This window comes from Vulpes vulpes, chromosome 7 (genome assembly GCF_048418805.1).
Source record: "Vulpes vulpes isolate BD-2025 chromosome 7, VulVul3, whole genome shotgun sequence".
NCBI classification, from domain to species: domain Eukaryota; kingdom Metazoa; phylum Chordata; class Mammalia; order Carnivora; family Canidae; genus Vulpes; species Vulpes vulpes.
In genome coordinates, this window is record NC_132786.1 from 50,746,296 (window position 1) to 50,760,679 (window position 14,384).

General features: G+C 44.9%; 1 protein-coding gene across 33 annotated transcripts in view; it reads right to left on the reverse strand.

Annotated features, from left to right (window-relative positions):
* STOX2 (storkhead box 2) overlaps positions 1–14,384 on the reverse strand; it is a 215,174-nt gene that overhangs the window by 22,104 nt on the left and 178,686 nt on the right. For 8 of the 33 annotated variants that reach the window (XM_072763835.1, XM_072763823.1, XM_072763832.1 and 5 more), the window contains 2 exons: positions 12,358–12,673; positions 12,132–12,251 (listed from right to left, as the gene is read on the reverse strand). The exons of 19 other annotated variants lie outside the window; for them this stretch is intronic. Coding sequence is in view for 7 of the 14 variants with exons in the window: in XM_072763823.1 (XP_072619924.1) it covers positions 12,132–12,156 (25 nt within the window). In the remaining 7 variants the exon portion in view is untranslated. Of the gene's footprint in view, positions 1–12,131; positions 12,252–12,357; positions 12,674–13,082; positions 13,422–14,384 lie in introns of those variants that run through there. 6 more of the 33 variants (XM_072763833.1, XM_072763841.1, XM_072763846.1 and 3 more) reach the window with 4 other exon arrangements.

The window sequence follows — 14,384 nt, forward strand, 5'->3', positions numbered from 1 at the left end:
GGACTGCAGGGAGCAGCAGAGAGCAGATCACCATCCACAAAGGACTGTGGCCACCTGCCCGCATCTGCCCTGCTGGGCAGAGGCAGGCCAGCCTGAAGACCCCGCAGCGAGGGAGGCTGCCAAGGGCTCCCCAAGAGCGTCAAGATGCAATGTGAGGGTCTGTCTTCGTGTCTGTGATCTTTATGTCACGATGTGGTGTTCCAAGGACTCCCAGAATTCCCTGGAAAGACTTCTGGGGTGCGGGTGGGGGTGCAGGCCTCGGCAGAGGGAGAGGCTGCAGGAGCAGGAAAGTCTGACCCTGACACCCGGGGGCCACCTGTTTCATACACGGGGGCTCTGTAAGGTTTCACCTAAAAAAAAAAAAAAGGCCCTACAGAAAGAGGGTTAAGTTACCAGCGGAGCAGAATGTCCGTGAGCTTCGGAGCTTATTTCCCACACATATTTGCATAATCTCTCCTTTTTTGTTTCCTAAGCATGATTTCTATCTCATAGTAAACTACCCTGGCTGGCCAGACCCAGACTTGGGTCCACCTCTGACAGGAGCAACATCGTCCTGGGATGGCACCAAGGGGCTCTGGGGTGGACCAGCCTGCCCACTGTCGGGACACCTAAAGCTGTGCCCAGCCATGGTCCCTGGCTTGCTGGGGGCCCAGAGGCCCTTGGAAAAGGAACCTGATTGTGCTTTGATGGACTAGATGGGAAAAGCTTTGATGGATGAAACCAGGCCAACAGGGCCTGGGAATGAAAACCAATGGTGTGTGTGTGTGTGTGTGTGTGTGTGTGTGTGTGTGTGTGTGAAGTCTGACCAGCATGCAGATGAAGGGGCCAGACCTGAGCAAGACCTGAGGGCAAGACCCCAGGGCCAGACCTGAGGGCCAGACCTCAGGGTAAGACCTCAGGCCCAGACCTCAGGGCAAGACCCCAGGACCAGATTCCAGGGCCAGGCCTCAGGACAAGACCCCAGGACCAGACCCCAGGGCCAGACCCCAGGGCAAGACCCCAGGCCCAGACCCCAGGGTCAAAGGCTGGAGCCCAACACCTCCCACAAAACCTGGTTCAGTTCAGTGCTTCCCTCTCTCCTGCCTCACCTGGGGCCCCAGTCCGTTCTGCTGTGGCTCCATGCTCTGCAAGATGGGGGTGAGAAGAGCAATTTTCTCAGTGGTCAGAGGGAGGGGGAAAGTATCCAAACCCAGAACAAGAGAGAAACAGCAAAAGGCAGGAACTGACCTCACTTAGGACCCACAAACTTCGGGGGCCCATGGGTTAGAAATATCATAAAGAGAGGCCTCTTGCAAACATGTGGTGGGGTGGCGGTGGGTCGAAGTGAGACCATGGCATTTTGGCTGTCACTGGGGATGTGAGCTGCATCCACTGGCTGGTAAAGCTCCATTCATACTGGTGAGTCAAAAATGACCAAATTATGTGGGCTGGGACCATCTCAGTGGGCAAGGGTGCTACTGCCTAGAGCCACATATCTCTTTTTGAAGCCTGCCGTACCCTCAGTTAAAACAATCTACTTGGAAAGCTTCATGTGCAACAGATGAAGAGGGGCGGCGGCTGGGTACACTGGCCGTGGGAGTTTGGAGCTGTCCCTGTTCAGATCTCTCCTCCCTACATGGCCCTCTAGCTCAGCCACAGCCACTGGAAAGTTCTCTTCTGGAAATCTTTCTTCCTCCCTCCACCGTCTACAGGAGAGGAAGGGGACACTGAGGCTGGGTTCTTGATGAGTTGCCATGTTAGCTCCATGGACCTCAAAATCACTTGGGACAATTTTAAAAATGGGATGGAAAGGCAGATGGGGTCGGTGGGCTACGGGGCAATTAGGTGCAGCACCTTTGGACTCGTGTACCATTCGCAAGTTGAACACCGTCTTGAGATTTGTCTTCTGTGATTAAGGACTTCTCAGAAGACCAAGGTTACAAAACGACTAAGATATGATTCGTTTTAACCACAGTTCTACTTTCTAATTTTGTGTAGGTTACGGGGAACTTGGGCCCTCTGTAGAAGAGAAAGGACCGCTAGCAAAACTAACCACTCCAGTTGAGGCCATGCTTGTCCTTATGCTTTTAGATGAAATTATTTGTTTGTTTGAACTGCCATCTCCTAAGTTTATTTCTTTATGTTCATCGCTGCCAACTACAAGAGCCAGCATGCTTTGAGTGTGTCTGAATTGCATTTGTTTTGGAAACGCTCAGTTTCGCCATGATGAGTATGTGCAATAACTTTTAACTCAGGATATAGAACAGAATGGAATTTGGATGCTCCAAGTGACTACCTCGTCATCTTGTTTTTATACTGCACTAAGGTAAGTTATTTTCCACTCCTCTCTGGTCCCCAATGCCATTGGCAATCCTTGTCTACACTGTGCCCAGATGCTCCCCAGGTGGACTCCTCCACTCCACCTTCAGTGCTACCCCTCCTCCAAAGCACCGTCCTCTCTCCTGACCCACTGGAATGGCTCGATGACTGTCACTTTCCCTCCAACCCAACACTGCCTTCTCCACAGAGAAGCCAGATCTTAGAACAGAAAACATGCCACCTCCCTGCATGAAGTCCTATGGTGAGCGCCCGCTGCACCCAGAAAGAGAGTGGAATGCTTCCCCGGCCTGCAGTGGCCCCCAGGGTCTGTCCAGCCACATCTGGGACCATCACCCTACTGCTCCCCACCCCCTCCCTCTTCCACACTCACAACTTCCTCTGTTCTTTGAACAAGACAAGCTTTTTCTCAACTCAGGGCCTCTGCATGCATTGAGCTTCTGGGAGGCTCCATGCACAGAACTCTGCTGGACTGGCTTCTCCTTTGGGTCTCAATTTAAACGGGACTTCCTCAAGGAGCCCTGTCCTGACCACCTGATCCAGTGCTGCTCCAGCGCTCCGGGGACACTCCCTCTTGTTCCCCGAGTGTGAGATGTGATTTATAAAAAAAATACATACTTGCTCTTTATCACCATTCCTTGCACAGAGCTCCTAAAACCCCCTTGAGGAATTTCCTTAAGTGATGAGAGAGATTAAGTTGTCTTTTGTTATGTTAATAAGGTGGCTTTTGGACTAAGGATGGGGGTGCTGGTGGCCTGGAGGACTAACTCTGTGATTACGGGGGGGGGGGGTTGGGACTTGCTATCTTCCTCCCCAACCTCCAGGGAGTGGAGAGAGGTGGCAGGTTGAATCAGGCGCCAGTGGCCAATGATTTAATTAGTTGCATTTGTGTAATGAAGCCTCCATAAAAACCCGAAGGATGGGGTTCAGAGAGCTTCCAGGCTGGTGAACACACGGGGATTTGGGGAGAGTGGTGTGCTTTGGGAAGCTGAGCCCCTTCCCTGTACTCAGCCCTATGCAACTCTTCCATGTGGCTGTTCCTGAGTTGAATCCTTGTAGAATAACCTGGCACTCTAATAAGTAAAACGTTTCTCTGAGTTCTATGAGCTGCTCTAGCAAGTTAATCAAGTCCAAGGAGGAAGCCATGGAAACTTCCAATTTATAACCAGTCAGTCAGAAGCACACGTGACAACGTGGGCTTTCCATTGGCTTGGAAGAGGGGCAGTCTTATAGGAGGGAGCCAACTCATAGCTACTTGGTGTTATTCTGAGCTGCCGTAATTCGTATTGTTCTTAAAAAAAAGGGAGGGTAAATAGTTTTATATAAGCTTTATTTTCTTATAAACTTCCATTTAGGTACTATCCTCAGGGAACATTGGTCGAATCCAAAATAATTCAGATAAAACCTGTGGGATCTGATGTTATCTCTGGGTAGATGGTATCAGAAATCAGGCAAATTGTAGGCGTGTGCTTGAGAACTGCTTGGTGCTGTGGAAAAACCACACACACACACACACCTGAATTGGCACAAGAATCTAAGCCAAGTTACTGTCTTCACACTCTGAATGTATGCATGCGTGTCTGTGTTTACTGGTTTCCTGTCTGTCTCACCCACTTGACCATAAGTTCTGCAAAAGAAGAACACATGAATGCTACCCTCTGACTACATTCCCAGTGCCTAGAATAATGTTATGCGAGACACCCAGTAAATTTATGTCGAATGAATGAATGAATGAATGAATGAATGAATAAATGAATCAGAAAGAAAGAGGGAGAAAGAAAAAAGAAAGGAATGAAGAAAGAGAAAGAAAGAAAGAAAAGAAAAGAAAGAAAGAAAGAAAGAAAGAAAGAAAGAAAGAAAGAACGAACCCATTTAGAACACTGTAATCCTTGGAACTTCTCAGGATATTTTTAAGGATTGTGACTTTTTTTTTTAAGATTTTATTTATTTATTCATGAGAGATATTGAGAGAGAGAGAGAGAGAGAGAGAGAGAGAGAGGTAGAGACACAGGCAGAGGGGGGAACAGGCTCCATGCAGGAAGCCCGATGTGGGACTCGATCCCCATCCCGGGTCTCCAGGATCACAACCTGGGCTGAAGGCAGTGCCAAACCCACCTGGGCTGCCCAGGATTGTGACTTTTGTGCATATTTGCTAAATAATTGTAAAACAAATAAAATAACAAGAGACCAAATATACTCAACCAGGCAATTTCTAAGACTCCCTCTATTAGTTTCATCAACAGTGAACCAAAACACAGCAGTTACCATAGAAAAATAATTATATATTAAATGAGGTTCAGGATGTGATTTAAGATCTATATTAAAGGAATCATAAATATCTTTAATACAATACATTATTCAAATTTACCGTGATTTTCTATGGATCTTTTATATAGCACCTGCTTAATGAGCCAGCTAGTCGCTTAAAATACTAGAAAATTCAGGGCGCCTGGGTGGCTGAGTTGGTTAAGCATCTGACTCTTGATTTCAGCTCAGGTCATGCTCTCAGGGTTGTGAGCTTTAGCCCTGTGTCAGGCTCCATCTCGCTTAAGATTCTCTGTCTCTCCTTCTGCCCCTACCCCCCCCCCCCCCCCCCCCCCCGCACACCCTTTCTCTGTCAGTCTCTCTCAAAATAAAGAAATGGAATATTATAAAAAATGCCAGAGAATTCTTCCAACAACTCGACCACATTTACAGTCAAAGAAGAAAACAAGGGAATGGAAATACTGCTAAAATATTATTGGTCACCATAACCTACAGAAACTACCATATTGTGTATAAACTATGAATTGTTGTTTGTCTGTAATTTATGGGATGGAGTTCTCTATTGTTAGAATTAGTTCTGAATGCATTCATAAAGACAACTCATAGCTACTTTGCAGGCTAGCCATTTTTTTCTGGACCACCCCAACTCTGTCCTGTGATTCTAAAAAGAAGGTGTAAATAGGTTTTATGGCAGCTTTGTTTTCTTACAAACATCCATTTAAGTACAGGTCCGTAGGGAACATTTGTCAAATCCAAAATAATTCAGACAAAACCAAGCACAGTGCCTTGGACAGAGTAAGCATTCCATAAATTTCTGGTAAGTAAATATAAAATCTGAGAAGGCAAAAGAAAAGATTCCAGTTGTGAGCAAGCCTTTTGGATTGTAAGTGCATTTAACATTAAACTTCAAATGCCTCCGTCAACATTTGGACGTTGCTTTTATTTGAGGTACTGGTCAGCTGAGAAGCAGGAGGGCAGAGAGGAGCGTGGGGAGCCCAGCAGAGGCAGGAGAGAGGGCATGCAGGCAGGAAGCAGAGGGCACTGGGGGGGCTGGGCACACCTGGGCACAGCTGGAGCACACTGGGGGTGGGATGGCATGGCGAGGGACACAGATGTGGACCACAGGCTTAGATCCAATTCTTGATGTTGAAGGGGAACCTTTGCATGTGTTTGTACAGTGGAACGATGTGACACGTTGGTGTTAAGAAAGCCACTCTTGTGCAAATGTGGGAAACAGGGGCAACCGTGACAATCATGCAGGCAGTTGACAAGGAGGGTCTGGGGCAACAGGCAGAAATGATGCACATGCCGACTTCCTCTGTCCTGTATTGTGTCTACCGCTACTTACTTCCACCTCAGAAATATCTTCGTCACGAACATCCATTTTTACTATCGAAACCCCTCTCTCTCTTTTTCCTTCCAACGTTTGGCCAGTTCCTTTACTTGGAATTATTTAAAAAAAAAAAAAATTCCCCCTGACATAATTCATCCTTTCAAGAAATACATTTGAGAGCCTGTTAAATATTCAATACCTTTAGGCACTCACGTTGCAAAATGGGTCCTGTCTTGGTTCTATTTGTGTGCCAAAAAAACAAAACATAAAGTACCGTAATAAAGCTCTGTTCTTTATAAATGCCATTTTTTTTTTCAGTCATTAAGTTCTCTGTACTCTCCAACCTCTGCATATGCAGGAGGGCAACACAGCTCCTAAGATGAGATGACTTTTGCAACAATTTACACCTATCTCTTCCCAGATGATATTTGCAGCTTTCCAAAAGATACCTAGCTAGGAAAGCAAACATAAATCTATTTCCTTCCATCTTAAAGTACCCATCTTCATACAACTCCATAAGAAAAGGACAGCCAAAATTTTCCCAGGAGAACTACATCATAATAAACTACGGCCTTGAAAGTACCACAAAGCCTATCTTCTATGTGAGCTTTCTTTAAATAACCCTTTTTTTTTCAAGCACCAGCATTAGTGTTAAATTATCCTGTTTTCCTGTTTATTTTGAAATACTAATTCTTGCTGTGAATGTCAATGTGGGCTATACTCCGGATTAAAGAGTTACCTTTGACCCTAGTGAAGTTCAGGAAGTTCAGAGCAACCTACTTGCCAACACAGTCCTAAAGGCTGTACTAATTTATAATTGGGAAATTCCCGACATATAAAGGTGTTCCGGAGATATTTTGATAAGTGCCTGGTCTCTCGTAACAAAATACAATTACCACTCTGCATCTGTTCCCTCATCTGTAAAATGAGGGTTTGGAAATGATGTCAAAGATTCCTTCAGGCTCTCATTGATTCTATGATTCTAGATCAATGCAGCAGAATTCTGGCATAAAAGCATAATAGGGTACTCACGTGTGGCTCTATTTCCATCTTGCTGGAGAAACTATTTTAATACTCAATCCAGTCTGAAAAAAGTAGGCCTTACTTTTCAAAAAAGAAGAGCAAAACATAGTGGCCATTAATCTCTTCCCTTGTAATAAAGGCCTCATCGTTGAACTCTTTCTTTTTTTTTTTCTTTATTTTTCGTTGAACTCTTTCTAATTCAAAGTCTTGCTCAGCTTTGCTCCTTAGGACTACAGCGTGCCTGTTTTTGTTCTCTCTGTTGCCAAAATTAACACTAAAGTTAAAATTATACATGCCAATAAAATTACCACATGCAGTAGATACTGTGACTCATAAAAATGGTCAAACATGCCTATAAAATGTACAGTGGGCACAGCGGCAATCTGACTGTATTCCTTTCAATAAACCGTTCACAGAACTCTGGACATGCCAAGTTTTATCTGAAACACCCTGGAGCCTGGGGAAATTGTAAGCTCTCTGAGGTTAAGTGAACAGTGTCTCTGATGCAGAGCATCCAACAGACCCTGTGTTTTACAATGTAGTTCAATTTATTAACCCCAATTTTATGTATATGTGGTGTTTGGTTCTTTTAACAGATGGTCTACACAATATTTTTTAAGGAGCTGTTCTAGAAGAACACGTATTCCCCTCCCATACCCTCTCCAGCGAGACAGCAACCCCCTGGCAGAAGGGCAGAGCGAACTGCTCCCATGAACTCACACGCTGCCACACTTTACACAGCTTTCACTTAAAACCACATTACTATGCTTGGCTTTCAAATGTTTGTGTTTGAAATCTAAAAGGTAACAGCATTACAAAAGGGGCCCTTTACCAGTTTTCTATATGTCTGATTTACATGCCACTGATTTCAGAAGTTTAAGGCCAAGCTTTTATGGCGATAGTTGATGGCAGTAAAGATGACACTTTTTTTTTTTTTTAAAGAGGGGTGTTAGAACATTTAGAAATTCTACAACAGTTTTTCTAAGTTGGCATGGTGCTTTATTTCGATATGTGATGGGTCTCATAAAAAAGGTCCAATTCCTAAACTATTGTTTGAATAAACTGTCCGAATTCAAGAGAAATGTAAATGAGGGGCTCCCGTTAGTAATACCAAAGTTAATGGTGTCTGCTGCCTAGGTCTTTACTAAGAAACTTCACATGAGAGTAAACAACAGCAATCACGGTGGCACACAGCGTGCATACATGCCTGCGAGCACACCCACAAATAGGTTAAGGCCACCACATCCCCTGAATCTTTCTGGTTTGCAGTCTAATGCATAGACATGCAGCCACCTGGTATAATGACAAATCAATCAGTTCACTGGTTTATAAAAGAAACCCATTGCCTCCCTCAGTCCACAAGCTTTCATTGCTCCTGTTACTGAGATTTGACTACTGATTAAAAAAAAATTGTCACAGGATAAGCAGAGATGGACAAGCCAGAGAGGGTAGAGAATGTGGTAGAGGAGGGCAACCAATGGACAGTGATGGCTGAGAACCCCCCAAGTAGGGGGCTGCAGTCACCATCACAAGGGATGACCACCGACACCTAATCATAACCAGCTAATGCTGCTGGACCATTCTGCTCCTACAACAGATTTGCAGCTGAAAAGTTAGGATGGGAATATGAGCCATCAGGCCAATTATATGCTTCAGTAACTTACACCTTTGGTCAGGCTCCACGTTATCACCCAAGTGCGGTGTGTGTTAGGCACTATAAAATAAAACCTAGCAGTGTGCTATTCACAAGCAGGCACTCAAATGTTTTGTTGAATACCCAGGTACTGCACATACAGACAAGGCAAAGTAAGACCCTGCTCACTGCCAGATGTTTCCATCACCAGCTGCCCCCTTTGCTCTCTAGACCCTCATTCAGGGCTAAGGTACAGCCATTTACCACCAGGGATACAACCATGATGACACATCAGCCTTAGTTGACAACAACAATCTCAGATGTCACTCGGCCTGTGAGGCACCTGGCCGGCGGAGTCCTGCGTCTGCCACCTCTTTGCTAGAAGTACATCACGCAAGTCAGAATCGACATGCCTCTTTTAAGCTAACACATACTTCTCTTCCATCTCTATCCTGTATGAACCCAGCCTAACACCAGAGCCATATTAGATGTTCCAATTTCCACCGATGATATTTCTCAATGACAACTTAATACGTCGGTCTAACATCTCCGGGGTCATTCACTTCCACTGTTTATGAGTTAGAATCGCCACAGCTGTTCCTCAGCCTCTGTACTCCCTGCTTCACCCGTTCAGGTATCACAACCAGACTGTGACTGATTTCTCTACAATGCAATTATACCAGAACAAGAAGGCCTAATTAAATACAGTTCGAATATATGTAAATGCTGACAGTTCCCAAATTACAGCAAAATTATACCGAATGACTGCTACCAACTCTCCAACAACTGAACACTCTACTACATCTTCCAATGGCCATGGAGGCTATTATGAAATAACACGTTAAGAGTCTACGGGGATGAAGCAGTGCAGAGGCCAGAGGACACACACAGAGAACACTCCCAATTCACTGTGCCAACAAGGATCTTTTCTCTCCAAAGTCTGGCATCACCAGATAGGGGCTGAGGCCATGGACTCTGCAGCCAACACTGTAGGTTCAGAGCCCAGGTCTGCTCCTCATTAGTTGTATGATTTGAAGCAAATTATTTAATTTGGGGGCGGGTTGCGATTTCTTCTTCAGTAAAGGGCACAAAATGATGTTCACCCACAGAGTTGAAGAGATTAAAGGAGATAGGGATGTTGAATACTTATGCTGTCCCTGGAATAAAAAAATATCCAACAAATAGTATTACAATTACCTTCCCTGAGCCTATTTAAATGTGTTCAATTTACTTTTTCATGGTGTTTGAATTTCTACCAATAGGAAAATCACTGGGACCTAAAAATAAACCTTTTCCTATTTTTTTTTTAACAAAACTGAGACATCTGCAAGAAGGCTAAAAGGGCAATAGTCTTTGTTACTCTAGTATGAATTAGTTAAATCACATGGCTTACCTCTTCATTCTTAAATGTGAGCATGAGCACTGAATGGAACAGTTTGGGAAGCAGAAAAGTTAAGATACATATATATGTAAACATATAGCCTTTGGCATGTAATACTGGCCTAGGGGAGAATGGTCTGAAAGCAAACAGAAAGCATACATAACACAGGGACTTTGGAGAGAGGAGGGCACCAAAAATTGGGAAATTGTGTGGATAGAGAGGTCATAGGGACACCAAAGAAAGTTGGCCTATTTCAAAATTTTGGCTGGGCCAATCTCTTCCCCAAGAATGGAAACTTGGCACTTGAGTGGACACTCTTGGTACTAAAGACCAGTGACACTAGGAGCTACATAATTTTGAGGGAACCATAGCCATTACCTCTTGTAAGGATAATGTCCTATGGGATTCGAGAGAATCACTTTCACATAAATATTCAGAAGTTAGCATACCTCTTACCTACAGATGGCTTGTCCAATAATATTCTTCTTAATTGAGTAAACCATAATCAACATCCACGTGGAAGAGCCTCATCCTCACATTTGTTCTGAACAGTAACAACCTTTTACAAGCAGCATACGGTACCATCTGTAATCGCATCTCAAGGTAATATCTCAATCATCATTTCTAGAGTCTGAACTCTCAACGTCTACCCTACATTAATCTACCCTGTGAAGACTCTTAAAATGAACAAAACAGATCACTCTCCCCCCTCTATGACAAGGGAATACTTTTAAAATGGCCTCTCTTCTTAATCAACTACTTACTGAGTGGTTTCCAAGTGTAGGGAACTATTAGGAGATGTGAATTGTGAAAGAAAAAAAAAAGACATAAATCTTGATCCTTGCCTTCAATGAGCTTATGATTTAGATGGGGAAACATGATATAAATGTGTGAAAATATAAGTGATTATGACATATTCAAATTACTATTTACAACATCCTTAGAAGAGATACAAGAGAATACATGAATGACTAGCAAATTAACTCCTAGAGTAGGAATTTATTAATATTTAATTACACCCATCTCTCCATAGAGAGAAAGAGTAATTCTCCACCAGCATTAAGAAATGACCTCCTGTTGAATAATCAGGGAAAGTTCTACAGGAGAGGGAGACTTTGAATAGGGTCTTTAAGGATGAATTGAATTGATGGGCGTGGGGCCTTATGTAATTACTGCGTATTCTCAACATACTGTGACGTCACCAAGCAACCTTTAAAACTGACTCAACACCCTCCACTTTGCTTTGAAGATGCAGGGTGCTATGCACAAAGAGACATCTCTGACAGTGAAGAGAGGAAGCATCCTCTCTTCCCCTCTGAGAAAGGGTGAGCGATGGGGATGGATATGAGAGCAAAGAGAAAAGAGATGTTCAAGGAGCCGACCCAATACACAGTTTGCATTTTAAATGTTCTAATTATTATTACAAGTGACATAAGGGATTTAGTGCTCTCAGAAGTATCTTTAATGACAGAGAGTGCTAAACCTATACATTTGATGAGATGGTAAAACCATGCTTTCGGACTTGCCAAGTTTCACTCTGGGAACACAGCATGTAACGGACTTTGGAGGACCACATTTTGCCATCTTGCTGTTAACAAAGAGGAAGTTCTCCCGTGAAAAGGCCGTGGATATTGTAAGAAAACAGCTATGTAATAATTTGAATCCTAAAGCAGACTCGGAAGAAATATGCTTGCTTCCTTAGTGGTTAATAGCCATCTCAATCTGATGTTAGTGTTGGAAACAGTCCCTGAGCGTATAAATCAGGCGCGCCTGGATTTTAAGTGTGCTGCATGTAGGTTAACAGGCCAAATAACACGCCAAATTTCAGGGACTATATTAATTGAGAAGAAAATATTTCAAGTTGTATTGACCGAACGCCTCCATCCGAAGAGCGGAAGAGCTACTACAGCTGATGGAAATCTGGAGCAGTCTAATTATTCCCTATTTGCAAATCCTACAGCTGCCTGACTTTTCAGTTCTGACGTGACTTAGGATGAATCATGCATCTGGTGGGCAGCCGACGTAGGGCACTTCTGCTGCCTACCACTGAGGCTGCACGGGGGCTCTAACAGCAAGACCACCTTTCAGAGGACAGTGCACCCTTATCAAAGCGGGTGTAGACATTTTACCATATTGCTTTGCACACAACAACTCTTGAAAGAAAAGCAGGGGAAACCTACCTGACCCTTTCTGGACTGGCTCCATCCCCCAGGTAGCTTTGACGCTAAAGCCTGGTGCATGCTAGGGGGTTGCATCCAGGCACAAGAAGGAGCCAGTAACAGAAACGGACGTCCTAGAATCTGGAATAAGAAGAAAGAGTAAACCTTCGAGTAATAATATCCGAAATGAGCATTTCAGATGGGCTACTGAGGGCATGTGGAAGGCAACAGGAATCTGGTACTTTACCTTCGTAGATCTACTTTTAAAAAATGAGTTCCAGAACTCTCAGCTCTTCTTACAATTCAGGGCTTGAGAAACTGGTTCAAGTTCGGTTCAAAAGCTGGCAAAAAGCACCTCAAAAAAAGGCTCTGTGAATGTACTTTGCTGGTAACGATTTTAGGAGAAAAAAAAAATCCTCTTTACCATTCTTTCATCCTATTTGCATAGAACAGCTGGAATCCGTCCCATGCCTATCCCATATATCAGAGCCACTTGCACTGAGCCAACATCCCACTGCAGTGCCTCGGGAATCTGCAGTGTCACTCCTCTTCTGCCTTGTTCTCTGCAAAGTGAAGTCATAGGGACGGATCAGCCAACCTGACTTCTCACTACCCTGCCCAGAATCCTTTGTGAACTGAAATGAGTCATCGCTCCAAGAAAAGCTACAGCCTCTGGTTGTCTGTGCAGGCCCCTTTGTCTGTGCGGTGCGGAGACTCCGGGCTGGGAATGCACCCCAGGCCCCCCAGGTCCCCCTAGAGCCCCCCCAGGCCGGGGGCTGGGCTGCGAGGGGGCACATCCTCCTCTCCAGGGGGCCCAGGTGCCCTCCCACACATTAGCACCAACTCAGATTTTTTTCATCATTAAAACAGCAAAAAGGGCACATACCTCCGGATGCTTGAACACACACACACACACACACACACACACATGCACGCACGCACATTAAAATTGATCTAGCGTCATATACTCACCAGTCCGTAATTATAAACCTGACACATTCTCTCTCTCTCTCTCTCTCTCTTTTTTTAAGGCTGGCTTTTCATTGTGATGAAGGACGCATCTCCCTCTGTGTGTAACAGGCGGTTTCTACTGTACACTGGATCAAAGTTTAGCTGCAGCGAGCTATTTGTCATACATTCCAGTCGCCGCGCAAGCCCTTGCAAGCCCGGGTGCCCTCGTTCCCGGGCGGCTGGCGGCCTGCAGCAGGGGCCGCCCCGCAGCCACGGAGAGGAGAGGCGGTGTGGGGAATGAGGTCACTGTGTCAGGGGCTCGTTCGCAGCGTGAGCCTCTCCTGAGCTCGCCACACAACTGAAATTGCATGGACTGGTATGATTCACACGGTTTTTTTTTTTTTTTTTTTTTTTAGCTCGCTGCATCCTCTGCTTTTTTTTCCCCCCCAAAAATATAAATAAATAAATAAATAAATAAATAAATAAATAAATAAATAAATTCTGCATCAGAGATCAGTAAGGCAAGAAATCGATTGCTTATTTGTGTGCCAAGGTCCGTTTCCCTGCACCACTGGTGCTACACTCCCTGTTAGCCCCGCACCGACTAACTCGTGCACACACACACACACACACACACACACACACACACGTGCGCACACACACGTGTACGTGTTGTATTTATAGACACACATACACACTGAACCATAGAGAAGATGATTCATCTCTATTTAGAGTACAAGCAACCGCATATAAACATCTAGAAGAAAAGCGGGGGGCGGGAGGTTTTGGCAGAGGGGAGAGGACCAGAGGAGAACCAGCAATCACGTTAACTTAACCAGGAAGACAAATGGAGCCAGGGGAAAAGAATGATTAAGGAAGAAGTGAATTCCATTGTGTTCGTAGTGATGCTGCCCAAACTGCCCCCACAAGAAATAATACCAAGGCAGGCACCTCCCACTGTCTGTACCCGGGAAACCAATAGGATGCCAGTAAATTATCCAATGCACAGAAACCCAACAGATTTGGGTGGCAGAGGATGTTTGGGCAGCAGATCCCCCACATCACCATGAATATAGCAGCTAACCTGCCGCGGATCCGAAGTAGAGGGCACAACCAGAGCCGGAGGTACAGAGATGGAATGGGTCTCTCAGTAGGACTATCCCAAATCACTGGGGTAGAAGTATCCCGACCCAGGCTGACATCCCACCACGGCCACACCCTCTCTTAACCTCTGTGATCTAGCCTGTCATCCAGGATCTCTTCCCCCAGAAGCCAGGAAGACCACACCTGTGCATGCCCCCAAGTGAAGGCCCTCCCTCCCCG